Genomic DNA, 26,409 nt, shown 5'->3' with positions numbered 1-26,409 from the left:
CCTCTTCGGCCCAAGAACTTTTCCAAAATTGAACTGAATAACTGACTTAGGTTTCACGAATATTCACCGAAATTAGTTGAAATTGACATACAATTTTTACATGAAATTGACGAAAAGAGAAAGTTCATCTCCCAGCAAATGTAAATATGCCAGTAATTAAAATATTAATAACATTTCGTTAATCAAAATCCAGTGATTACCATCAATACAAAACTGATAAATAATAAATTCAGAAGGAAAGTTTATAATTTTGTAATATAAACATTCCATAGAGCACATTTGGAGATCAACTTCGTTCATATAATTAGATAAAATTTGCTTTAAGTTGAATTGTCTCCAGTTTTAGAAACATATTATTATCGATCGTAAGATGTAAGATATTATCCCGAACATATGAACGATTTGTTTTATCCATCACTATTGTTCTTCGCACATTATTATCATCATTACGTACGGGATATCTCCGGTAATAATGGCCAATGTATGATAATAATGGAGTTACTCCTATCGAGAAATAACGGAGAAGTAACTCATCGCATATAATTGAAAGACTGATTAAATCAGCAGTTTGTTTACTTAATAGGGGAGGGGAGGGCAAAATGGGGCATGAAAACGTAGAAGCTAATTATGAATGTTTTTTTGGTGAAAATTACTTATGTTTGATGTAAAATATGGCTCCAGCATGAGTTGAAATCACATCAATTCAAAAAAAATTATTGAAGGACAAAATGGGAATGTCCCAATTGAAATACCTCAAAATTGTGTTGATTGACTTTGATTATAAACAGTATGAAATTAATTAACATGTATACTTATATATTACGTATTTTTTCGATAAATAATCGAAGTTGTCTCAGTGTGCTTTGACCAAATTCGCGGAATTTCGACAAGAAAAAATTGAAAATAAAATGGGTCCAGGGCGAAACCTAACTTGTTTGATAGCTCAAAGTACTTGTTTTGATGACAAGAATTAATGAAAAAAATACGAGAAAAATAAAACGTGATATAATTTTGAAAATTCAAGTTTTTCAACTTTTTTTAAATTCGTTATTATGAGCACCTAGGAATTGCAAAAACAATACTCAAAATATTCTTATAGATAGTAGAAAATGGAAAATTTTGATGGGTTATAAATGAAAATCCAATGAATAGAACTGAACTTATTGAAAAATGAAGAAAAAATCATATCTCTGAAATGGATTGTCGAAAAACATCTGAAAAAAATTGAGAGATAGTTTTCAATTAACTCATCTGGTAGTTATTTGATACTTTTCTCGCAAATTCATCATTATTTCAATTTTTGCGTCAATTTTAAAGCGCCCCATTTTGCCTACCCTGCCCGTTTTGCCCTACCCTCCCCTACATAGAAAACATCCGTTATCTCAGTATTTTATATCATAAAAATATAAAGAACTTCCTCATTACGTTTGTTTACATAAACAATAAGAATTTACTCATGAAACATTCCTTAAGCTCTATTCTTTTTATAATGTGCTTACGATATAAAAATTAAAAAAAAAAGAATACTATGGAGCAATAATCGTCATAGGAAAAAATATCAACGAACTTGCTATAGTTGCAATTCACAGTAGTGGATTTGATTTGAAACCTATAAGTAATGAGTTTGAAACTTAAATTTGTAATTTTGTGATATGAAAAATTCATGGAGAAAACTTTCAAAAATAAATTTTACTTACAGAGTTTTACATAACTTTCTTTGAAGTGACTCTTCTCCAGTGTCAAACAAAAAGATTGTTACAGATCATACGAAGTAGATCGTTTCTGACAATCTATTGTCTCACGAATGAACAAATATAATAGAAAAACTAAGCGAAATAGAAGAATCGAATTCTATTGACTCTTTCTATTGAATATTTTCTACTGAAAATTTGAATAGAATCGGCCAAAAACTTTTAGAAAATTCAATGGAAGCTCAATAGAATTTTCTAACGAATTCGTTAGGTTTTTCTATTAGATTTTTTCGTGCGGGTAATGACGAACAAAATTAGTATGTTTCGCCACTGTGGCGAAGAATATTTTTCTGGCGAATATGGGGTTTCAGGATGAGCCGATGGCGAGTTCTGTATGCATAATGGACAGAACATATTTTTTCGATACAGGGACGAGGAATATTTTTCATTATGATTTCGTAAGCGACATTTTAGCACCCGCAGCGTGCGTGAAATGAGGCTTCACGAACTGAGTGACAAAAATAAATTAACTCTATGGCACGATGCAACAATTACATAGTAGCATTTCTTAATGAATTAAATATCAACCAAATCGTTCCTTAATATTCATATGGAGTTACATGCTATATTCGGTTTAGAAAATTTGGTCAGTGTAGATAAAAGTAACATATTGCACAGAATATTCAGACTTTTTTACACTCATTCATATCAGCCGTTTGTTTCCATAATATATCATCGACTTCTATCCTATTAGTATATTTTATACTATTGCTGTAAAAAAAAGTCTTTCATCACATTCATTCACATGAACAATAAATGGATACTCATTTCTGAAGTTTTCTTCTCTTTCAACTGAGCTTACGATATCTCACTTATTAACTATACATGAACTCTATAATTTTGAGAAATAAAAACATCATGGAATTCACTTATATACCAACTCTTCTCACATAACTCTCATTCTATTGATGTGATTTTCGCATCTATCCTTTTTCCACAGAAATGTATAGACCTATTTTTCTCCGAAAAGTTAGGACTACAATTCGAAAACAATGTACCTTATGAATGACGTAGACAACGCATAGAATGGACTAGTGCGTTACAAATTATAATTTGCTGGCATTATACTTTTTTTCTCATTAGAAGCTCATGTCCGAGTTTGAGCAATGGTACTTTTCACATACGGATGATCACAAAGGAATTTTCTCATCTCTGATGCTGACGGTAGTACATCTTCTTTAATTTGGTTATCAAAAGCTCTGAATGCCACCGATATTTCTTCTTCTGTCCATCGTAGTTACTTTTTTTTCTCTCCAATGGATTTAGAGCTCGATTCTTCTACAGAAAATGGGGGATTTTCGTCACTTGATTCAGATTCCAGTACGAAAATGCGATTCCTTTTTTTCTTCTTCTTGAGAATAGGAATCTGTTTTGCCAATCTCTTGGGTACTGTGTAAGTAGTTGCATTGAGATTCTCCGTTTGTGGAATATCCGTTCGAAGACGTTTTGTTAACTGGAGTCTGTCAGAATCTAATTCGTCACTGCTCGAGGTTGATGCAATTGGACAATGTCTCTTCTGTTTTCTAGCTTTCTCCGGAATCTTCTTCGCTTCATGAGTTCTGGGAGCTGTTTCATTGAGTACGACATTACTTGATGTGATTTGTACATCTGAACCAGATGGGACGAAACTAGTGCCCATGTGAGGACCTCTCTGATTTGGCCAGTCGTCATCACTGGACTCTACATCTGAATGTTTCTGGCCTTTATCATTCCTACCCATCGCATACTCGAGGACCTTTGCTACACGGATGATGTCCCTGCTTGCTACAGGCTGGCGGTAATACTCACGATGAATAGACTCAGCATGGCCCATGAAGTTAGCTATATCATGGATATGATTTTCATCGATATTCTCTGCTGCAGAAACAGTTGCCACGTGTTTACGAAGGCCTGTACCTCGCAATCTCTCGGGATATTTAGCTCCACATTCATCAGCATATTCACGTAATAAATCACAAGCTCTGAGTTACTTGAAGCGACCATCCGCAAAACCTGGGATTCCAAAAATGTAAGGATTCTTAGCAGGAACTTTGGCAGCCTGTCGATAACGTGAATCATTTGTATACGGCACTCCATTTGAGGATCCAACAGGACTGGCTTAGTTTTCCTGTTATAACGAAGCGAGTATATTGGCCCACAATTTCTCTCTGCTGTGGAGATATTGTCCGGTATATTTCCGGAGGCGACACTTCATCAAGCTTTTCTGCCTTCTGGAAATCGACAATTGAAGCTCTTTCCAATTCCCCAGCTCGTCGACGATTGAATACTTGAATACTGATTCATGAAGTTTTAGATAAGTCCAGCCACTCTGAATATGAGAATTCTTTCTTGAGAGTCTCGTACGCATGGTCCCGCTGTTTTACCAAGTAAGTTTGTAGTTTGTCTATATCTTTGGTAGATGGTAGGGGCTTCTTCTGCTGTCTCTTTTTAGTGGCCTGAGCTTCACGAGCAATTCTGTTCACTTGCTTACTGTACTGATTGTCTTGCACGAAAAGATAATCTCCAATTAAAACCTGTTTCTCCCTGTCCTGTGCAATTCGAATCTCCAATAAATACACATCGACAACTGCTTTCAGATAAGTACCAACAGCCGGCACGAATGATGGTCTGGCAAGCTCTCCAGTTTCGAGATCGAAGCCACTCAGATTATTGACCGCTCTGACCATAGATTTATACAACTTTGTATCATAGATTGAAGCAAAATCTGTTACAAGAGGCTCATCATCCAATCGGCATTCTTACATCGCTTGTAGCAGGTGCCCAAGCGTTCACAATCGATTCCTAATCATAGCACCGTGCTATGGTTTAAAATTTTGACAAAGTCCATTGCCGAACTCGATCAGCAATGCATCATACTTTGAAAGACGAGTAATATCATCGTTTTTTAATACAGCGAATATCCGTTGAAGTTGAAGGCTGGCGTTTTTGTAGATTCTTCCTTCGATACGTCTCGATAATGTCATATTTGTTTGACAGCCTTTTATAGTAGGTCCAATATATTTTTGGCGGTGACATCTAATGGTTTTTTTGGAGAATTCCCCTTTACATTCATGACATGTTGCGTACAGTATAGCTGATCGTGTCTGACGTGGTCTCCGAGATACCAATAGTTGTTTACCTTTGTTCAAATCTGAGTTCGTGTTGTAAAGAATGCATCTATGAGTTTCATTCGCTCAGGGTTGCCTGGCTTGAACTTGGTAAATCCTTTAACCAACTCTTCGTTTGGATAGTATTCAAATGATGATTAATATTAGTTTGCATCTTTTTAAAGAAAAACAAAAGCTTTCTTTACATTTAGTCTTTTTCTCTTTCACTTCCAACTCAGCATCATCGATAGACCCAGCTATACTAGGAATGTTGTTGGAATTTGAGACATTGAGAGATGCATCAGTTGGTTCATCCGTCGTACCACTCCCTCTTGTAGTATTTTGTTCTCTACGTTCACGTGAATAGTCGAAATCGTCACCATCTTTATCCGCTGCTGATGAAATATTCAATGCTGAACTTTCTCCAGTTATATACATTATTGTTGACTCGTGGAGATTTCGAGTATGAACAAAGGAATTTTGGCTAATCTCGACCTTATTGAGAATTCCTAAATCGTCTCTTGCTTTCTCCAAACTCCAAATTAACTCAGGATCATCGAGATCGTCTACAGCCTTCTCGACCAGTTTTTTCTTGTCATTGGTTCCTCGATTAGTATTGTCTTCCTGTTCCCCTTCTGATTTTCTATCATCATTTAATTCCCGAATTTCGTTGCTATCTTTCTGTTCTCTTCCAAATATAGGCGAAGATTTTTGACGACGTGATTTTGTTGAGCTATTAGGACTCAATGATTCCTCTCTATCGACTTTAATGCATAATTCATTATTAGGTTCTAGCAGTTGGGATTGAGACGATACTTTTTGCGAATCTATTACAGTAGAATTTTGGCTGGTACTGTGGGACTTATCTTGCTCATTTTCACCTTCGCTCAGTTCAACATATTGTTGTTTGACTTCTTCTCTAGTACAAGGATTATCACCATTTTCGGGCATCTGATGTTGTTTTGATGTTGTTGGCTAATCAAGAGAATGCGGCTCTACTTCATTCTTGGATTGATGCTTCTCTCTTCCATGTACGGTTGGGCCAACACTATCCTCAAATGCTTGGAACTCATTTGATGGCAATATTGTATCACTATTAATCACCGCCGGATTGATAATGGGATCTTTGGAGTGACATTTTATATGTTTAGAAAAAGTCGATCCCTCTTCTTCAAAGCTCTTAGGTGCTTCAACCTCTTGTAATGCAGTTGAATAATTTCTAAGGCTGTTAATTGATGCGTGTTCCTCACTAAGGCGAGGCGGGTGGACTTTGACAAGTGTTTTTAATAGAATTAATGCCTGAGTTATGCCCAGGAGATTCATCAACTCCCTTGTTTTTCTCTGAAGCCTATCTCTTCTGCTTTTTCTCTTCCTGATTTGTTTGATTCTTGGTGTTTTGTTCCATATTTCAATTTCTTTGGGCAGATTCTTCGAGTTCTTGAATTGTTCGTGACGTGATTGGGAGATGATCAATTATATCCATCAATGCTTCGAACTCATTTGATGTCAATATTGGATGACTATTGATCACCACCAGATTGCTAACGGAATCCACAGAGTGACATTTTCTATTAAAAAAAATCGATTCATCTTCCAGGAAACTCTGAGGCGCTTCAACGTCTTGTGACACAGTTGGATAATCACTAAGGCAGTTAATTGATATATTTTCCTTATTAAGGCGAGTCAGGTGGACTTTGTCAATTTGAGAAGTGTCTTCAACAGAATTAATGTCTGACGTACGCACAGGAGATTCAACAAATGTAGTTTGAACTGTTGGGGGCGAATTAAGAAATTTCTCTTTCTCTTTCTCCTTGGATTGTTGTTCTTTTTTTTCCATCTACAGTTGTTTCAACGATGCTGCTAGTCAAACCTTTTGTAGTTATTTGATGACAATGTTGAATTATTATCAATCACTAACGGAACGACATCGAGATCCTCAAGGTGACATTTTCCATTTTTAAAACGGTCGCGGTTAGCTTGCGATACAGGTGGCTCACCTCTAAAGCTGTTGATTGATATTTGTTCCTCACGAAGACGAATCAGGCTGACTTCATCATTTTTAGAATTGCATTTAAGGCGATCAATGTGTGACTTACACCCAGGAGATTCATCAACTGTCTTGTGTTCATTTAAAGCCTGTCTCCCCTCATTCTTATCTTCCTCATATTTCCATCTCCATGGTCAGGTGTACACTTGCTACATTCTTCGAGTTCTTCTATCGTTCGTGACGTAGTTGGAAAATTCTCAATTACATCTATTAATGAGTTTGTCGTTTTGGAGCATTTGCGCCTACATTTAAACTTCTGAGAAGAACTGGGTCACAATTTCCCTGTAACAATGATAACCCATAAGTCAAGGTGTAAAAATGACTTTTTAAGGATTTATATTTTAATCCATGAACATTGGCTCTACATTATAATAACTTCTAATACCATGACTAAGAATCGGGAAGGATACATAATCATCAAGCAATGATTAATGAATATTACATCGATGGAAACTCAACTATGGAATGGGAAACAATTTCATATGAATTGATATCGTTATGACTTCGATCGTAACGATTGAAAATTATTCGATTATTAGTGTCGGCTTAGGGTTTTTCATACTCATGTGATTGACCAGCCCCGCCTTCGACTCGGACTGCCAACCCTACACGAGTAAAAACCCCTATGTCAAGAGTTCGGAAATATACTATTTTTCATTTTATTAATCAATATTCTGAAGTCTAAATATGAAATTAAATGAAGAGAATTACAACAAAATTTTATACCGAAATATTGAAGAATAATCTACATTGCGATTGAATATGCCACGCTCAAAACGATGGTTAATTAATGAGAAAAACAACCATTCAGTCACATTTCACGTCTTAAGAAGTGTCGCTTCTGTCGAGTGACATTTCTACACACTCAGTTGTTTTCTTTGCTTCCGAATGGAAGCTTTGTAATCGGTAATTTTTACGATCTTCTAATTTTGCTTGAAAATGATGTAAAATGTCATGAAACGTGAACATATGATGTTTTTAGAAAATGTGTATATGTATGGGTACCACCTCTATTGATCACGGGTACAGTTGATCACGGGACAAATGATCACAAATGTGATCACATGGACAAATGATCATAAAATATTTAATCACCTGGACAAGTCGCCACAAAATATTTTATCACATGTTATTTTGAGCACGGGACAATAACAGCGAATAATATAGTTGAATTGGAGGGGAGGAGAATTATTATTTCGGATTAACTCTCATTCAATATCTTTCAGTTTTCATTTAGTTGTGGTTTGGTATGAATGTATGCCTGACTGTTTGTGATTGGTATTTGAGGGGTGAGGAGGTATTATTTCGAATTACTTTTCACTCGATCAAAAAAAAAAGTCGAGCAAGCGTCGTCTGAGGTGATTTGGGAGCAATTCAATGCTGATCGTCTCGTTTCAATGAGGAAGCGCAAGAAATATTGTGATTATGATGCTCAACTCTACGCAGTGGTGACGTCGCAGGATGAGGAGGGCGATATTTCGGAGTATCTGCACGGGGTCGCTCACAATGTTTCTCCGTGATCAGTGGTTTTGGTGTATCTTGGATTAATCTGACAAGGAGAGACCGACTGGTGTCAGACGCCGAAAACATTCAGTATTCATGTTTTTGAAGGGTATTACTAGTGGTATCAACCACCAAAAACCTAGGGGCAGATGACCAAAAAAAGCGAGAAATTTTATCCGAAAAATTTGGGCATAACATATGTGTAAGTTCCTAACACCTAGTATTCGAAATGGCGGGTTAGCCGAGTGGCAGCACGTCTGTCCAACAACCTGGCGATCCGGGTTCCAAACTATTTTCTGACTTTTTTTTTCCATTTTATTTCTCCATTTAACAGGAAATGTTCATTTTATGACGATTTAGTCATTTGGAAGTTGATTTTGGAATGACGCATCGGATAGTAAAGCGGTTATAAATTTGGATTGTTTAAAAAATACGAGAAAAGGGAAAGAGGAAGAATGTTCTGGATAAAAAGGGGTCAGGAAAACTGTCATCGAATATTCTCGATGGTGGAGGAATGGGCCTTGGCTTCGGGGCGATTCGCATCGAACGACAGAAACTTCTCGGTCGGAAATTTCTGGAAGGCAGATCCCTATATAAACGAGGGGACTGGGGCGGTCCGTAGTTCAGTTTCAAATCAGACTTCAAAGTGAAAACTTCTCTCAAGAGTTAACACTGAAAGAAAACGAATTTTTGGAGGTTTCTTCCGAAATAGTGAGTACAGTGAAGGCTCGGGAAAATCATCTTCTCATATTCGAGAATAATTCTTGAGAGTTGAAGACAATCCTTCTGGGCTCAATACAAAGGACCGGGAAAATTAGCTCCTTGTGTTCGAGAACAATCCTTTGACGCCTGAGGACCGGGAAAATGAGCGTCTCAATTTCGAGAAAAGTCCTTAGGGTAAATTGGGCATACCACGCAGTAAGTCATTCTCACATTCGAGAACATTCTTTCTGGGCTACGTGTAAAGCACCGGGAACATTAGCTTCTCGTGTTCGAGAACAATCCTTTTCACGTTTCGAGGACCAGGAAAATCAACTTCTCATTTTCGGGAACAGTCCTCAGGGTAAATCGGGAAGTGCAAAACGATTTCGGAAAAATGGAATCCGACTGTCCATCGACCTCTCGTCTCCCATTGGAGGAAACTCCTCACGATACAATTCATAGCTAGGAATCGAAGAAACTCCTAAAAGAAGCTGTTGTCCATTATGAAAATCTCTTGTTGGAGAATTATCTCATGGTGGAGGAGGCACCGACGTCCATTTCATCGCAGGCAGCACTGATCAGCGACGAAATATTCCACCGTACCGTGGAAATGTTGGGAGATAAAATTTTGGTGGAAGATCGTGAATTGATCCTCCCCTATGAAGATGATGCAGAACAATTGTACGAAACAGTGAGTGAAGACGAGTGATTCAAATCTGACGATGAAGAGTACGAGCCCCCAAAAGAGGAGGGGAAAGTTGACCAACACATTCCTCTGGATGTCTAAATGAAAGTAGTGAGATTGGTGAAGCTCCATCCCAATTGGAAGCTGTCATCACTCCAGAGCAAAAGCTCGAAATTTTTGAGAAGCAAGGATCAATTGCTACAATGGAAAAATGATGTCGAAAGTGGAGTGACCAAATATGATAAATACGCCGCTATCGAGAAATGGACTTATGACCGCTTCAAGGAAGCCCGAGAGGAATTCGTTCAGGTAAAATTTCACATGGGCTTTAACTCTTTTCAACTGATGTATTTGAAAAATATCAAATATAATAATTATGCCCTCTCATTTCAGGTAACGACGAGAAATTTACGGGAGTGGGCATTGGCCGCAGCTAGCCAATCCAGGTCTCAAGACTTCAATTTCCAGGCTTCATTAACTTGGACGAACGACTTCAAGAGGAAATGCAACATTCGCCAGGGGAAAATCACGAAATATATCAGCCACAAGGAGCACAGCAAGATGACGGAGGTCCTGGAAGCAGCGAAAAAATTTAGCACGAGATTGAAAGCGATCACCGGAGCTTATGAACCACATTTCATCATTAACACCGATCAGATAGGCTGCCAATATCAGTCCAACTTCAACTGAACACTTGCGGAAAAAGGATCCGGGACTGTTGTGGTCCAGAAGCGTGACCTTAACAAATTGAGTCATTGATATACTGCGCAGTATGGCATTACAATGTCCGTGGAGTTGTTACCGAGTGTGTTCCTGTGTTTGCAGGAGCCAACGGGATCCTTCGGTCCATAAGTAAAAACTTCCGTCGACAGTTTAACACAGGAATTCGGTAATGTCGTCGTGACTTGCTCGAAATCAGATAAACTTACAATACAATTTAATACGACGTTTCTCGAAAAAGTTGTACAGTCTTACATTAAAGATGACAAGTTTTTATGAATAATTGATTCTTGGGAAGGGCAAACGTATCCAGTCATTTACGATGAATTATTTTCCGATGAAGATCAATTGCCGACGTGCACGGTAAAAATCATTCCTCCGAAATGTACTTCGCTTTGCCAGCTGTGTGATGTGTACTTACATCGTCAAGTTAAAAAATTTATTTAAAAACTTCAAAATTGTTTTTATCTGATCCAACATAAGCGTGAAATCGCATCTCGTGAAAATGCGATCAGAATCCATTCGTTCATACATCATCAATTGTCTGCTCCCATATTTCGAGAGATGATCCAATACGCGTGCATCGAAAGACACATTTTTTTCAAATGTAAACAAAGTATGTTTCCCACACGAAACACTGCAAACACTGCAAACTGCCCCCTGTGCTTGTAACGAGACTGCTTTCGTCCGTTGCAGTCGATGTCAAATAAATTTATGTTTTGTATGTTTCTATGATAATTATCACCCGAAAAATTGTACACCTGAACCCGAATCTATGGAAGACCAATAAACAAATCATTTCACCTGAATATATTTTGTAGTATTCAATTTGTAAAGAATTCTGTGAAATTCCTTGTGCCATCCAGAGACAACGGAAAGAATCTCCATATTCGTGAGTCAGACAAAGATCCAGAGCCTTAGTTCTATTAAATTTAAAAAAAAAGATAATTAACGTTGAGTAATTTTAGCGTCTATAGAGTCAGGGTTGACCCGATCGCGTTTCGGTGATTTCCGTTAATTTTAGGTAATTTATAATTTTAGATTTTGTCGGTCCGTTCTAGTGAATGTTCGTTTAATTTTAGTAAGCTTTAATAGTGTTTCTTTTTTTTGTGCCAATCGTGCATGCGTGTATAGGCGAGATATTAACGAGCTGCGCAATTATTGTTTGAGGTTGTCACTTATTTGATACTTTGAATAAACGTTTAGGTGCAGTTGAAATATTGCCGCTGAATAGTTTGAGATTTCGGTGGAAGGTCACACGACCAATGATGGCCGTTGTACGCGTGTGAATTGCCAAGGCCATTTACGTTTAGGGATAATATTTTATGATGTATCATGATAATTGAATGTTCTGAGTTTTCACTTAATGATTAGTTTATACATCTCTATCCCAAGAATACTAGAGAATACAGCTTCAGAGAGAAAATGATAGTTAAAAGAATCTATCTGGCCGAATAACTGCCGAGAAAATTCCGTATAATATTTAAGTTTATTTTTAAATTAGTCGTTAATCACACGCCTACGAATTGTCGAGTTTGCGTGCTCATTATTATTATTATTATTATTATTATTATTATTTCTTTTCTCTGCGCTCAGCGCTGGACAGTTGCTATGTCATAGCCTGCCCTGATTATCTCTCGTTACGATCTCTCTGACGATCTCTCCCTACTTGTCATCACGTGACGAGTATAGTGTTCTCGTTCTATCATACGCATTCGGCTTTCAATCTTCGTCCATTTCACACCTTTTGGAAAGCTATAAATTCGGAAGTTTTCGCGTTAAAAGAGAGTCCGTTGCGAGTCGTCAACCGATGACTAGCCTCGTGCTCACCTTTGCCTTTGGCCAATGCTCATAGTGAGCCTATACCGTTGCTTCTGGTTCTGAAGCTTTCGCTTACGCGACTTATCTCTTTTAGAGAAATTAATTTGGTTCTTTGCCGTATTGTGCCGACAATTAGTGTATTATTTAGCCGACAGGTTTTCGATTTGTGTATCGTCCAGAGTCAATGTGTATTGTTCTTTTGGAAATTATGCTGGTTATATCGTTAATGTTTAATACTTCAGCTTTGACTTTCGATTCCATTTGCTTACAGTTAATTGCTTTCTTTGGATAGGCGACTCGTTAAGTTGTATTTTTTTTGCTAGTTACGCCATTCGTTTTCGTGCCTTAGTTTTGTGGATTAATTGTGCTTTTTCCAATGGTATTCAAAGTATTAGAGTGTTCGTGTCACCTTAGTGAAATCAGATGTAGGAATTTTGTGCCGTTCTGGCCGTTAGGCACTCAAGGACAAGTACCGTTGAATATAGAGTGCCGTATTTGGCGTATTCGACATTTCAAGTGTTGACTGCGTATGCTTTCGTTAAAGCGAATCCCAATTTATTGTGTTAGGAAGGCGAGTACAATTTCGATACGTATATCGGGCCTTATTCGGATTCCTTTCGGGTTTATTAATTGCATTCAACTCGCGATTTGATCAGAATCAATTCATTCGGCAGGGATGATTGCTTATGCTGATCTTGGCCTAGTTACCGTGTTCTCAGTTTTTCGGTATTATTTTCCTTGCGTCTACCGTCGCGTTTTCGGTCATTTTTATAGGGATAGAAGTCAAGAATTAATTTGATTTTGGCTCTATTTCTGGTTCTTTGACTACTCAAAATTTATCAAGTCAATTGTGCATTCTTTTATTACCACTGTTAAACCTTGTATTTCCTTTCTCTTAGGCGAAAATTTTTTCTTTTTATTGAGTTCAGTATTATATGGATTATTTAGTGTTGATTTATTTTGCGTTGAATTTGAGTTTTCTATAAATTTACGAACAATATACCCATCTACATTTCAGCATTAAAATTCAGCTTTCGTGTATCCTTTTTTGAGAATAAGAGCCCTATCACCTGTTTCCACCTCGACCTACCCCTCTCTCCACAACCGACCCCCTGAGCAGCGCGAGCACCCTGTCACCTTTCCCTTGGCCCCTTAAGTTTTAATTTTTTTTTTGTGTCTTTCAATCTTGGGTTTTCGTTGTAATTTTCCGCTTCGACCTAATTTCGGTTTGTTGTTTCCGTCGAGACAAAGAACAACTGGCGCCCACAGTCATCGAGTTTCAGTTTTCTGAGTTTACCAAGGGAAAAGGGTGAGATAACGTTCATTTTTGTCGCAGCAAACATTTGACCACGTTACAAATTATATCATAATCTTTAATTGAATAGGTCCCTCAATCATATTTCTAGTTATCAAAATATCATGGAATGAACATTTCCTGTTGAATGGAAAAATAAGATACAAAAATAAAATATATCAGAAAAAAGTTTTGAATCCGGATCGCCGGGTTGTTGGGCAGACGCGCTGCCACTTTTTTTTTTTAACTATGTTTTTATTTGAAGTCCAACAATATTTACATATATACAGTATTTACATATATCAAAAAACAGTCTTGAAAAAAATTATAATGAGAGATATTTTGTTTGGTACATAAACTTTGGTCAAGTATTATTGACTGTCGAGCTTAATCAGTATTTTGTAGAACATATCATGTGTGTATAGCAGTGTATCATTTTGTAGTTATAATTCTTCGAATTATTTTCATATTTAACAGAGTTTATGTGCTTTAAAAAAAAAGTGAGCAAGGGGTTGCTTTATATGAACATGGAGAAAAAAAAAGCACTTCAGTTATCCGCAGGGGTTGTTATTTTTCATATTGACTTATGTTATTAAGGATTTTTCTTATTATTTAGGATAAAACAGAGGGTTTAATTTTAGTTTGAAGCATTTTTTGTTGGTTGTATGCATCTATATAATTTTGTGACTTATAATAATATTGTATACAGTTAAGATGTTATTTTTTATGAGTCTTTTTTTTTTGTTAATTAATTAATTCTATGGGGGGCGAAAATTGTTCCTGGCGTATGGGTATCGGCGGACGCGCTGCCACTTGGCTAAAGCACTATTTCGAATACTAGGTATTAGGAACCTATACATATGTTATGCCCAAATCTTTCAAACAAAATTTCTCCCTTATTTTTGGGCATCTGCCCTTAGGTTTTTGGTGGGTGATACCACTAGTGACACCCTTCAAATACATGGAAACTGAATGCTGTCGGCGTCCGACACCAGCCGGTCTCTCCTTGTGAGCTGCCTTATGATTTTTTGTATTGTAATTCTGTATAATATAATGAATTTCTGATAATTTAATATTGTGTGATGTATTTCCTTTATGATCTAATTATCCTTGTGATCGTTTTTCTTGTGATCAATTGTCCTGTGATCAGTTGTCCTATCATCAACAGAGGTGGAATCGTGTATGTATGTTCGTATGTGTGTGCCGATTTTTCGGAAATTTTTTATAAATCACAACAAAAAGATAAGTAAAGTTGCAGCTATGAATCTCAAATTTTGTCACATAATTGGCGTCATTTTGGAGCAGCTCTAGGCGCAGTTTTATCCCATCAGTCAAGTAGTTGTTGAGATACAACAAATTCTCAAAAATGGTTTTTCCTCAATATGTCAGAAACTACGTTACCTAATTGATTGTTTTTACGTGAAAGTGTTCCTTCTGATCATATCTATCAAATCAAGTTATAATATTCCTACGAAACTTTGGTCAGTTTGATGCTAATTGGCATTTTTCTTTTTTATGATAAAATTGATATATACACGATAACTCCCGAAAAAATTGACATAGGATATTGGAATTTGTTGAGATTGTAGATCTTATATTACCGGACGAGTTCGTGAGTGGGCGAAATCGAACATATAGTTTAGTAGATATTCAACTCTTTGTGAAAAACTGTTTTGCTCAATATCTCCTAAAATACTAATCCGATACCAATGTTTTTTTTCAAAATACTCATCTTGCTGCCACTTATCGAAATCAATCAAATAATGAATGCACGTCCATATAAAGTGTAACGTGTTATTTTCGTTACAATTCATTTTATGGTTTTGTGTAGACCATCACGTGGTTTTCCTTCGTTAATTTAGTCACCACCAGACTTGAAGTCAAACCTTCCAATGATCGTTGATAGGGGAATCACTACGGATGCATTAGGAAGCTTATTACTAATGGAATTGAGAGAAAAATAAAATAAAATACTAATAACACATGAAGTCACAGTGATATGCTTCTGCTGAATAGGAGTTCTATTCTGGTTGTTTTTTCATTTGGCACAAAATGAGCATTGAATCAGTTCTTTAAAAGCACTAGACGCGGAGAAGATAATGCGGGTCTTCTTATGCGTATTAAGGAGAGACAAGATATGAATGTCAGGTAGAATGGGATAAGTCTGAACCAGGTTTGATATCATAATTAACTCCAATCTGAAAAGCGATTGTTTGTTAATAATAATAGCTAGCCTCATACAAGCCTCAACGAGCCGTCGGAAGTGAAAATCCTATCAGTTCAACAGTAAGGATTAGCGAAAAATCAATACTGTTCCGATAAAAAAATCGATTTTCCAAAAAATCGATCCTTCTTCCCTGGAAATCCTACATCTGTGCATTGGCTTAAACAAAATTTGAAAATTTCAAAAAATAAAGTTTTTATCAGTTTGGATGGTTTGACACGCACAATAAAAAAAGAATAGAAAACTATAGCGAATTCATTAAAAAATTCTATTCGATTTCTGGTGAACTTTCTTTTAATTTTTGGCCATTTCTAATAAAATGTTTAATAGAAAATATTCAATAGGAAAAGTGAATGGAATTAGATTTTTCTTTATTACTTATTCTTTTCAGATATTTTCTATAAAATTTTCTCGGCTCAAATTTTACAAGTTTTTTTCATTCCATTTTTCTTTTCTTCACATCAAGAAAATCAAACAAAAAAACGTAGGAAATTTGAGCCGAGGAAATTCTATCAAAAATATCTCAAGATAATAAGTTCTACAGAGAAATCAAATTCTTTTGACTTTTTCTGTAGAATATTGTCTAGTGAACATTTGGACAGAATCGGCCAAAAACGAATGGAAATTTCAATAGAAATCCACTAGAATTGTCTAACGAATTCGATAGGTTTTTCTGTTGAACGTTTTCATCTGTGGATCGCCATCTGGGGGGTTGATGAATGAAGAATCAGTGGTTGTTCTAAAAAAAAAATAGATTTTAATTTTAAACTAAAATTTTTCAATCGTTCATTTTTTGTCGGTTTTAACGGTTTGACTGTCAGATAAAGGGCCAATAAGTAGTAAATCAGTGGTTATTCACGAGTTGTGATAGACCGAAAAAATGATCAAATCTTTCGCAATATCTCCGTTGCTACCCAGGGAAACTAGCTTGAGTGAAATATTGTGTAATTTTTAAGATGATAGGGCATTAGGAAAATTACTTTTTTGTCACTGCTGCTACGTTCAGCCCGTGTCGAAAAATGCCTTTTCGTTTACTAGTAAACGAAAAGTTGAAACTTCTAAACGAAAAGACTTTTCGTTTACTAGTAAACGAAAAATGGCACAGTTTGGCACACGCTGAACGTAACATCACTAACAAAAAATATAGTTCGGATACACGTGCGACGGGGTGTTTCAACTCGTGTAATTGGCAGTCCTCGGCTTCGCCTCGGGCCGCCAACTTCACACTCGTTACCACCCCGTCGCACTTGTATCGAAATATACTATTTACATCAAATAGTGCTTAATAGAGATGCAGTGTTTGGAGTCATGTGACATCACACGTGTTTTAAAACCTATCACAAAAGTTTTGTTGCTAAATGCCTATCAAAATTGAGAAACACAATTGACAAGCCACAATTGGACTGACAAACAAACTGCGGGAGATTTATCAAAAAGAAGCTGACGTGAAAGTGTCACGCGACTGAATACTGCATTCTGATCAGTCGAGATCAAACGAAAAGAATTATTGGGAAAAAATGGTTCATCAAAAAATTGACTTTTCTCCACTACACTGATAGAAAAGAAAGAACGATTTAGTTGCACCAAACGAGGCTTCTTAACTATAACCATGATTCGTTAATAGTTGACGAATCGTGGTAAAAGTCAAGAAGCCTCGTTTGGTGCGACTAAACCGTTCTATCAGTGTAGAAATACAATCGAATTTATTTGACCCTTAGTCTATGCTTGGTTATCCCTACAATTGGTCTGTTGTATACTCATGTATAGTAAACTGTGTCTCCTGATTTTAGGGGTATTTTACCGCTTCTTAGGGACTATTTTGACACTCGGCAAAAAAAGGCACAATACCCCCGAAAAAGTGGTAAAATACCCCCGTTATGCATAACACCTTCATGTTTTTCTTTGTGTATTGATAATTGACATAGATCATTATCATTATGTCACGTGTGAACCAGTAAAGAATAGAGATAGAAAAAAAACAAAAACATTACGTCAAACACTCGTCAACTATTATTTCAAGTTCTATCGATTTAATTTCAGTTTGGAGCTTGAAATTATGATAGCCAAAGCAAACTTTTCATTTACTTACCGAATGTACGCTCATCGCACTCAACTGAATGTAATAAAATTCGTGGCTGTGATCAATTCAAATGGTCATCCTCTCCTTTAAAATTTCTCCAGTTATCTGGAAAGAATGAAAACAAGATCGAAAAAAGTTGAAACAAAAACGATAGCACAAAATGATTAATAACGACGCTGATCTGTGTATGGACTCTACTCAAAATCTGCGTATCATAAATGTTATAATATAGGATCATCTTGAAACCAATATGTTGTCTTTCATGGCAATTTGTTTCGAATCAATGACCTCAAAATGGTTCATTTCTTATGTTTTCCGATATTGTTTTTGGAAATCTATGAAGATCCCCTGACGGACTCACGGGAGAATTGTGGGAAAGTACAGTAAGAGTCTATTTGTTCCAGCAGTAGTGAGAAACTAGAGAGGTAGGAGAGAGTTCGGAGCGGACCTGTCTCGGGGCCAACTCTCTACTCTCCACTTTTTTTGAAGAGTGGAGAGTGGGGAGGGGTATTACGGCATCTGTTTGAAATCTGGCCTAATTTTGGGTTAGATTACCCCCCTGACACTCTAGTTAATCCTCGGCCATTGACGAGTACGCACCAAGGTTTTGTGCGTGCCGTGATGGTCAGTACACCATTGAATCTTATCAGGAACGGCTCGTAGAAAACCATCCGGGCGCACATCAGCGCCATTATCGGGAATCTCATTGGACAAAGTATCGAACATTATCGTTAATTATCGGGACAATCTTCTATATTTGGCGTGTTTTTTACAGTCCACTCCGGCAGTTCAACTATTTATTATTTACCTAATCGAGTGTAATTTTCAGTGCACCCAGTTTTTAAATATATTGACAATCGACGATAGTTATGTGATTTATTATCCGGCATCTCATCCCGCATCACTTTCCCTCCCGGCCACCCTATCATTAAAATCCGCAAGATTTTTAACACTGGTCCTTCAAGCTGGATACCGGAGTAAAAGTGCAGTGAAAATTCGTCAACACGGAAAACATTTAGTGGAAATCAACGTCCGTGAAAACCGACGCCGTGAGCTGCGTGGCTTTTCGGGGTTCACAAAACTACTTCAGGGGAATCATCCGAGGTCGGGTACTCAACGAGGCACAAAGGAAATTTAGTTTATTGCCTTTGATTACATCGGTCACAGAGGCCACTCAACACGAGGAACGTCGTGATGTCATCCCGGAGACTCAACGGTCAACACCTCTCCACTCGCTGTAACACTTCGGCAATCCGCGAAGTACTCCTTCTCCATCCATCCGCAGCCGTAGCGTGAACGCTGCGCCTCTTCCCCACTCGTTCACTCAACATATACAACAGCTGCAACGTAACGGCGAAACACTGCGCGGCAGTCGGTAATTCCACGGTCGGTAACTCAACGATAGGAGTAGTAAGTGACCGAGATTGGCGAATTGTTTTCCAGGAATTCCCCCCCCCCTCCCCCCGTTTTTCCAGGAAGTGAACGTGCACGTCCCCCTTCCCCCCTCGGCGGCATCCCTTTGAAGAGAACGTCGGCGCGCTGGGGGGCTTCCTGGGGTGCAGGGTCTGATGCCCAAGGGTCACAGGAAGTGGGTGGTGAGTGGAAATGGTTGTCGGGTGGAAAGTGGGTGGTGGTAATAGGAAATAACTACATAACGCCCAATTTATAGGATTATGTTCGATGCCGAATCTGGTTTAAGTGGAATTAGGAAGCGATGGGCGAGATAAAAACGGATTTTCCAGGAGCGTGAGAAGGTCCAGAAATCACTACACGTGGCGTTGGTCACAAAAGTCAATTTAATTATCGAAGTCAAATATTTACACTTGTTAGATTTAATTAATTGAGAAGGTCAAGAATATTAGCGCGGGTCACAAAATGATTAACACAGTTCAAAGAACTAAATGGCGCAGAGCAACTAATTCGCGCAACAATAGAATAATTCGCAGAACGAAATGTACACAGTACGATGGCCGATATGCAAATGAGGCCGATTGAAAGACCGCAAGGTGGCAGGTGTCGATAATCGTGGGTCCAAACGTGCCCCAATTTAAATGAGGGCGTTCGCTGGACACCTGTCCATCAAGTGGCGCCTCAGGTGTCAGAGGTGAGAGGCCACTGGTCAGATCAGTCGGTTGCGCAGGTCAGTCCTGAGAAGCGATGTAAGCATGCGAGAGGAGCGAGTGTGCGTGAGTGTGCGTGTGCGAAAAACAATTCGGTGGAAAACCGAACATTCTCCCCCGCCGTCAGCAGCTGCTGACGTGACTGAGTTGGTCTGAAACAAAAAGCGATTAATCGAGCTCAGGACAAGATTTCTCGAAGATCAATATCACCATCGTAGTTCACCAGTGACGGTCAGGTGTGAGTACAGCCGAGGACGTAGGAGGCGTAAATTCCGGCAGACCCCGGCAGACTCACGTCCACTCCGGACCAGTTGCCACAGAGAGGGTCGTAAATCCTCACCATGACCCAATCCGAACATGGACTATGATGAACCCGATGATGCAGAGCTGTCATCACGTGAGATGATCCTAGGTATCGCTGGTCGAGATGATCTTAAGTGTCGCTGGTCGAGACTGGCAGTAGAGCGAGCTTCGAGATGGGCCGTTGCAGAGTAGAACTGGACGTCTTAATGGTGACCACCCTGGCGAGTCCATCTCTACCAGGGTGGAGAGCGATGACTCGAGCGAGAGGCCATTTCGTTGGTGGAAACCTCTCGTCGGTGAGAAGGACTATGGAACCAATCCTAATGTTGTGAGATGGGTGGTGCCACTTCGAGATGGACTGTAGATGTTGAAGGTAGCCAGTGGACCACTGCTTCCAGAAGTACTGAACCTTCTGCTGAATAAGCTGCCAACGAGATAGGCGATCGACGTTCAAATGCTCCAGCGAAGGGTCAGGAACGGAGGTCAAGGCCTGGCCAATCAGGAAATGACCTGGAGTGAGCGCGCTGACGTCATCAGGATCCTCTGATAGCGGTTCCAGTGGTCGCGAGTTGAGCACGGCTTCGATCTGCGCGAGTAAAGTAGTGAGTTCCTCGTAGGTCAATAGAGCATCGCCGATCGTTCGTTTGAGATGGAACTTCACCGACTTTACCGCGGCTTCCCATTTGCCTCCAAAGTGCGGTGCACCTGGAGGGTTAAAAGACCATCTGGTTCCATCGCTGAGCAAGAGTTGGGCTAGTTTGTTCGATTCCTTAGACGCCATTGAGAAGAGCTTCTTCAGTTCCTTGTCGGCTCCCAAGAAGTTCGTTCCGCAGTCTGAGAACAAGTTCTTGCAGTGTCCACGCCGGGCAACAAAGCGACGATACGCAGCGATGAATCCATCGGCTGCGTAATCTGAGACAACCTCAATATGGACTGCGGACGTGGTCATGCAGACGAAGATCGCGAGCCATCCCTTGTACGACTTATGACCACGCCCCTTCCACGAGCGGAGAGACACTGGTCCGGCGTAGTCAACTCCAGTGTTGAGGAACGCTCGGCCAGGTGTGAGACGAGCAACTGGGAGCTGGCCCATGAGCTGTTGAGCTCTGATCCCTCGCTGTCTGGCGCATGGAACGCACCTCAGGATGAATGATCTTACCGGGGCTCTTCCTCCGAGGATCCAGTAAGACCTTCTGAGTTGACCGAGAGTCAGCTGCGTTCCTCCATGCAGAGTCCTGAGATGGGCATCCCGAATGATGAGCTGAGCGAACTGCGAATCCCGAGGTACGATGATCTGATGCTTATTTTCGCAGTCAAGCTGAGCAAATTTCAGGCGCCCTCCAACGCGTAGAACTCCCTGGTGGTCCAGGAACGCCGTCAATCGAGTGAGCGAGTGAGACGAACTAAGACGGTGCCCTCTGGACAAGGTCGTAACCTCAGCTGAAAAATGCGCAGACTGAGTGAGCTTGACCCAAAGCAGTCGGGCCTGCTCGATGTCACCAGGGTTCAGAGCTGTTGCTAACGATGATCCAGTAATTCTTCTGAGACGAGCAATGACGCGTTGGCAAATGGCCGTAATTCGAAGCAATCTGTTGAGTGAAGAATAGCGATGAACTAAATCCCAAATCTCTATGCGCTGGACCTTCACGTTCAGAACGACACCAGGTTTCTCCTCAAGATCTGCTGATGTCACTGAAGCAAGCTCTAGAGATGGCCACGACGATGAGCTTTTCATGAGCCACGGTGGTCCGCGCCACCAGAGTTCATGCGCAGAGAGCTGCGCTGTCGTTAGTCCACGAGATGCGCAGTCAGCTGGGTTTTCCTTGCCAGGAACGAGTTTCCATTGAGCTCGTGAGGTCTCTTGTATGAGTTGGACACGATTTCTCACGAACTCTTTCCATCTGGATGGATGCGAGTTGATCCACGTAAGCGCAACTGAGGAGTCGGTCCATAAAAACGTCGGCGTGTTCGAGAGATCGAGCTCTCCTTTCACGTACTTTACGAGTTTGGCAAGCATAACCGCAGCTGTGAGCTCTAGCCTTGGGATTGTCAGCCGTTTGAGAGGAGCTACTTTCGTTTTAGCGCAGACCAAAGAAATCCGAGGCTCATTATCTCCATTAACGATTCTGAGATAGACTACGGCTGACATCGCGAGAACAGAAGCATCTGAGAATCCATGTATTTCAATCGACGAGTTCTGGAGAAGGCCTAACCATCTTGGAACAGATAACTTCGAGAGCAGAGTGAGATCATTTCGAAAACTTTTCCAACGCTGGGCAACTTGTTCTGGGACTTCCTCATCCCAACCGAGCTTTCCAATCCAGGTCTCCTGCATGAGCAGTTTCCCTCTGATCACGACAGGAGATAGAAATCCGAGTGGGTCATAGATCTGAGCGATCTCTGAGAGGATATTCCTCTTAGAAACCTTCGATTCATCGCTGGTCCGACTTGAGAAGACGAAGTTATCCGAGCTGGGCTGCCACGACAAGCCAAGAATCCGGGTCTCCGAATCCTCATAAACTCGCTGGTCATTGGAGGCACTATCAGGAGCGAGCCACTGGAGTAGCGCTGGACTATTACTATGCCATTTTGCCAGAGGCATTCCTCCAGCAGCGCAAAGATCACGAACTTCTTGCGCAGTCCTAACGAGTTGGTCATGCGTATCCGCACCTCCACAGATGTCGTCAACGTATCTTCCTTTTACGATAGGCGAGACGGCCAAAGGGAACCGATGTCCTTCATCCTCAGCCAGCTGAAGAAGAACACGGTTTGCGAGAAACGGAGCTGATCTCGTGCCGTATGTGACTGTTGTCAGTTGATACGTGACTAGTTCTCCACGTGAGTCGGTCCATAGAATCTGCTGCAGGGCCCAGTCATCCTTGTGAACTCTAATCTGGCGGAACATCTTGGTGATGTCCGTCATGAAGATGACTTTGTGCTGTCTTGACCAGAGCAGCACGTCCGAGATATCCCTCTGCAACTTGGCTCCTATGTGGAGAATGTCATTGAGTGAGTTCCCTGAACTGGTCTTCGCTGATCCGTTGAACACTACTCTCAGTTTCGTCGTTTCACTGCTCTCTCTGACTACACCATGATGAGGTAAATAGTAACTCCTTTGAGCGCCAGACGGCCCTACCTGAAGCCCTTCAGAGACCCTCAACCCTCCTGAAGCTTGCGCTTCATGTGCTAAGGTCGTCTCGTCAGAACGACAAGCGGAATCCGCCTGAACCGAAGACGAAGAGCGATGAGTCGAGCGAGTTACTAATCTCATATGGTCGAGATCCTCATACTCCTTGAGAAAGCCAGAGTAAAGCTGGAGAAAGCGCTCATCTTTTGAGATTCTCGCGAGCATACGATGAAGACAAGCTAGCGCTGGACGATAGGAATTCCCTAATGACGAAACTGGAGCTGAGAAGGGCAAACGAACGACATATCGACCTGAGCTATCTCTTGAGTGAGTCTGACGGAAGTGGCGTTCACATTCTAATTCTTCCGTTGAGAGATTCGCGTCAGTGCGCCCAGGAACTTCCTCCTGAACCCAAAACTTCGTGAGAAGGTCGTTGAGCTCGTCGTTCGATACGCTCAGGTGATGAGAAGAGCAAGATGTTGGTTGATCAGGTCCCGCTGGCCCATAAACAATCCAGCCAAAGCTGGTGAGTTGAGCGACTGGAGCCTGAACCCCTCCTCTGATCACGTTGGGCTTGATGACCTGACCAAAAACATCAGCACCGACGAGAAGGTCAATTGGTGCAGAGACTCGAAAATGAGGATCAGCAAGCTCTAAACCCTCGATATGATCCCACTTGAGGCCCTCTGCTGAGAAGGACGGCAGCGTTGAGGTGAGACGTTCAAGGGAGTGAGCTGTAACTTCAACGCGTTCTTCTGAGTGGATCGATTGCAGCGTGAGGTGTACTTCGCCGGACGTTGTCCCAAACGATGATCCTCCCACTCCTGTTATGTGGACAGAACTACGAGTTTTCTTTAATTTCACCTTCCGAACTAGTTGATCTGAGATGAGCGAGAGTTCGGAGCCTGAATCCAACAAGAGTCGAACTTGATGCGGAGGGCAATACTCGCTCACTAAGAGAGCTAAACAAGTTGCGAGAAGGACTCCAGGCCGAGAGGTTTGCGCAGAACAACTATGGGCCGAACAAGGAATCGACGCTTGGGACGGTCCGCTTCAGGCCTGAGAATGGGCTGAAGAAGCAGCCTGAGCAGCATCACCGGTGTGAGTGTACGTCACGACAGGAACGTTGGTCGATGGAGCAGAAGCACTCGGGCGCTGAGCTCCTGCATCGTTGCGAGGGACTTGAGCTGCTGGACCACGTTGAGCTGGACGACGTGCGCGATCAAAATGCAGCAGGGAATGGTGCCTTTCCTGGCATGTCCTGCACGTTCGAGTGGTCTGGCAGACTCTGATACTGTGCTTCCCCAGACAGTTGTAGCACAGATAGAGTCGTTCGACAACCTCCTTCCTTGCTGTAGGTGTGAGCGACTTGAATCCGCTGCAAGAAGCGATGTAGTGATCCATCTTGCAGTAGGAACAAGGATAGCCCGCGTCGGCCCAGGACGTCGACTTTGTGGACTGTATTTGCGCTGGACTGGAAGATTTCTGGGCTGACTGCTGCGCATGCGAAGCCACCGAGGCTTGATTGACCTTGGCACTACTCTTGGTCATCGAACGAGTCTGGACGCTGGGCTGCGAAGGACGAGAAGCGTCGTTCGATGTGTGCACCGAAGACCCAACCTCCAAGGTCTCCATGGCTCGTGAACGACCTTGTAGGAAATCGAGGAGATGTTCAAGCGTCGGATACTCAGTCGAGGCTCCAATTTTATTTTCCCATGCCTCACGAAGCTTGTTGGACAAGCGACGAGTGAGCACGTGAACGACGATTGGACCCCAATGATCTGTTGGCTGATCCAGTGCTTTGAGCGCGCTGAGTGCCTCAGAAACGGAGCTCGTCAATAAATTAAGGTCTGAGGCACCGTGCGTCTTCATTGGAGCAGGATTGAGAAGCTGGTCAAGGTGAGCTGTAATCAATAAGCGCTTGTTCTCGTATCGATCGACCAAGATTCTCCATGCGATGCCGAAGGAATCTTCAGAGACGGGCAAATTAGAGATGAGCTTCAACGGTTCATTGGAGAGACAGAGACGGAGGTAGTGCATTCGCTCGACTCCAGGAATCTCCAGATTATTCCCGACCAGCGAATGGAAAAGGTCTCTCCATGGCCTCCACTCCTTATACACTCCAGAGAACTTCGGCAACTCAATCTCCGGAAGAGCTCTGCGCGTTGAACTCTGTAGTTGCGCGTCGCCAGGAACTCGAACCGATTGGTTGAGGTTAGGAGCCCCCTTCTTCTCCAACAGCTGCAGCAGCGCTACTCTACCTGAAGCGTAATGCTTAAGCGCGACATCGAAGACCTGATTCTTAAAATAATCGAGAGAGGTCAAATTCTCGATCTTCTGGCCGACGAGTTTCTCATGGGACGCTTCCAGCTTCGCCCAATACGTTTCCAGCATGATGAGCTTGGAATCCAGAGCCGTCACGCCGAACTGCTGGATGCTCTCCTCCTGTGACTCCGTGTAAATGCCTTCGATGAAGGATGCACGTGTCATCTGCAGCGAGATCAGCGCTTCGAGAGTTGCCATCTTGTGGAATTGTCAACAAAAAAAGAAAGAAAACCAACAAGAAAAACCACAACCTCGATCAACTGCTGCGAAAAACTAAAAAAGAAACAATAAGCGAACGTGCCAGGAGAGATGCTCAAAAATAAACAAAGAGCCAAGGATTCAGGTCAAAAAGCAAGAAAAAGCAATATGCGGAAAACAAAGCGTAGCCCAGAACTCCAGCGCAGATCCAAAAAGCGTTAATAATAAGCGTAAATAAATCGAAAAAAAAAGAATAAATCACATGCAGCCGAACTTGAGGAAAAATCAGCAAAACCCCAGAGAAGCGCAAAAATTGTAATTAATTTGACTTCCCTTTTAGACGAGAAGCTCCGTTTGAATTTTCCCGCGTGTCGATAAGGCAGTTTCCTGAAGCGATGCGTTGAGAACAGGTTGAGCACCTTT

At 40.9% G+C, this 26,409-nt stretch overlaps 1 protein-coding gene across 1 annotated transcript; it reads right to left on the bottom strand.

Moving 5' to 3' along the window:
- Nucleotides 1-20,080: 20,080 nt before the first annotated feature.
- Nucleotides 20,081-25,986, bottom strand: LOC114841599. Its single transcript, XM_029126641.1, has 3 exons — nucleotides 24,561-25,986; nucleotides 20,244-24,368; nucleotides 20,081-20,185 (listed from the first exon to the last, which is right to left on the bottom strand). Exons 1-2 carry the CDS (start codon nucleotides 25,984-25,986, stop codon nucleotides 20,467-20,469), a joined length of 5,328 nt encoding a protein of 1,775 aa, XP_028982474.1. The 3' UTR covers nucleotides 20,081-20,185; nucleotides 20,244-20,466.
- Between the last annotated feature and the right edge of the window lie 423 nt (nucleotides 25,987-26,409).

This window comes from Diachasma alloeum, unplaced genomic scaffold, assembly GCF_001412515.2.
Source record: "Diachasma alloeum isolate Michigan unplaced genomic scaffold, Dall2.0 Dall_scaffold_01032, whole genome shotgun sequence".
Classification (NCBI taxonomy): domain Eukaryota; kingdom Metazoa; phylum Arthropoda; class Insecta; order Hymenoptera; family Braconidae; genus Diachasma; species Diachasma alloeum.
The sequence above is the reverse complement of the archived record's forward strand: the minus strand, read 5'-3'. Positions and strand labels throughout refer to the sequence as shown.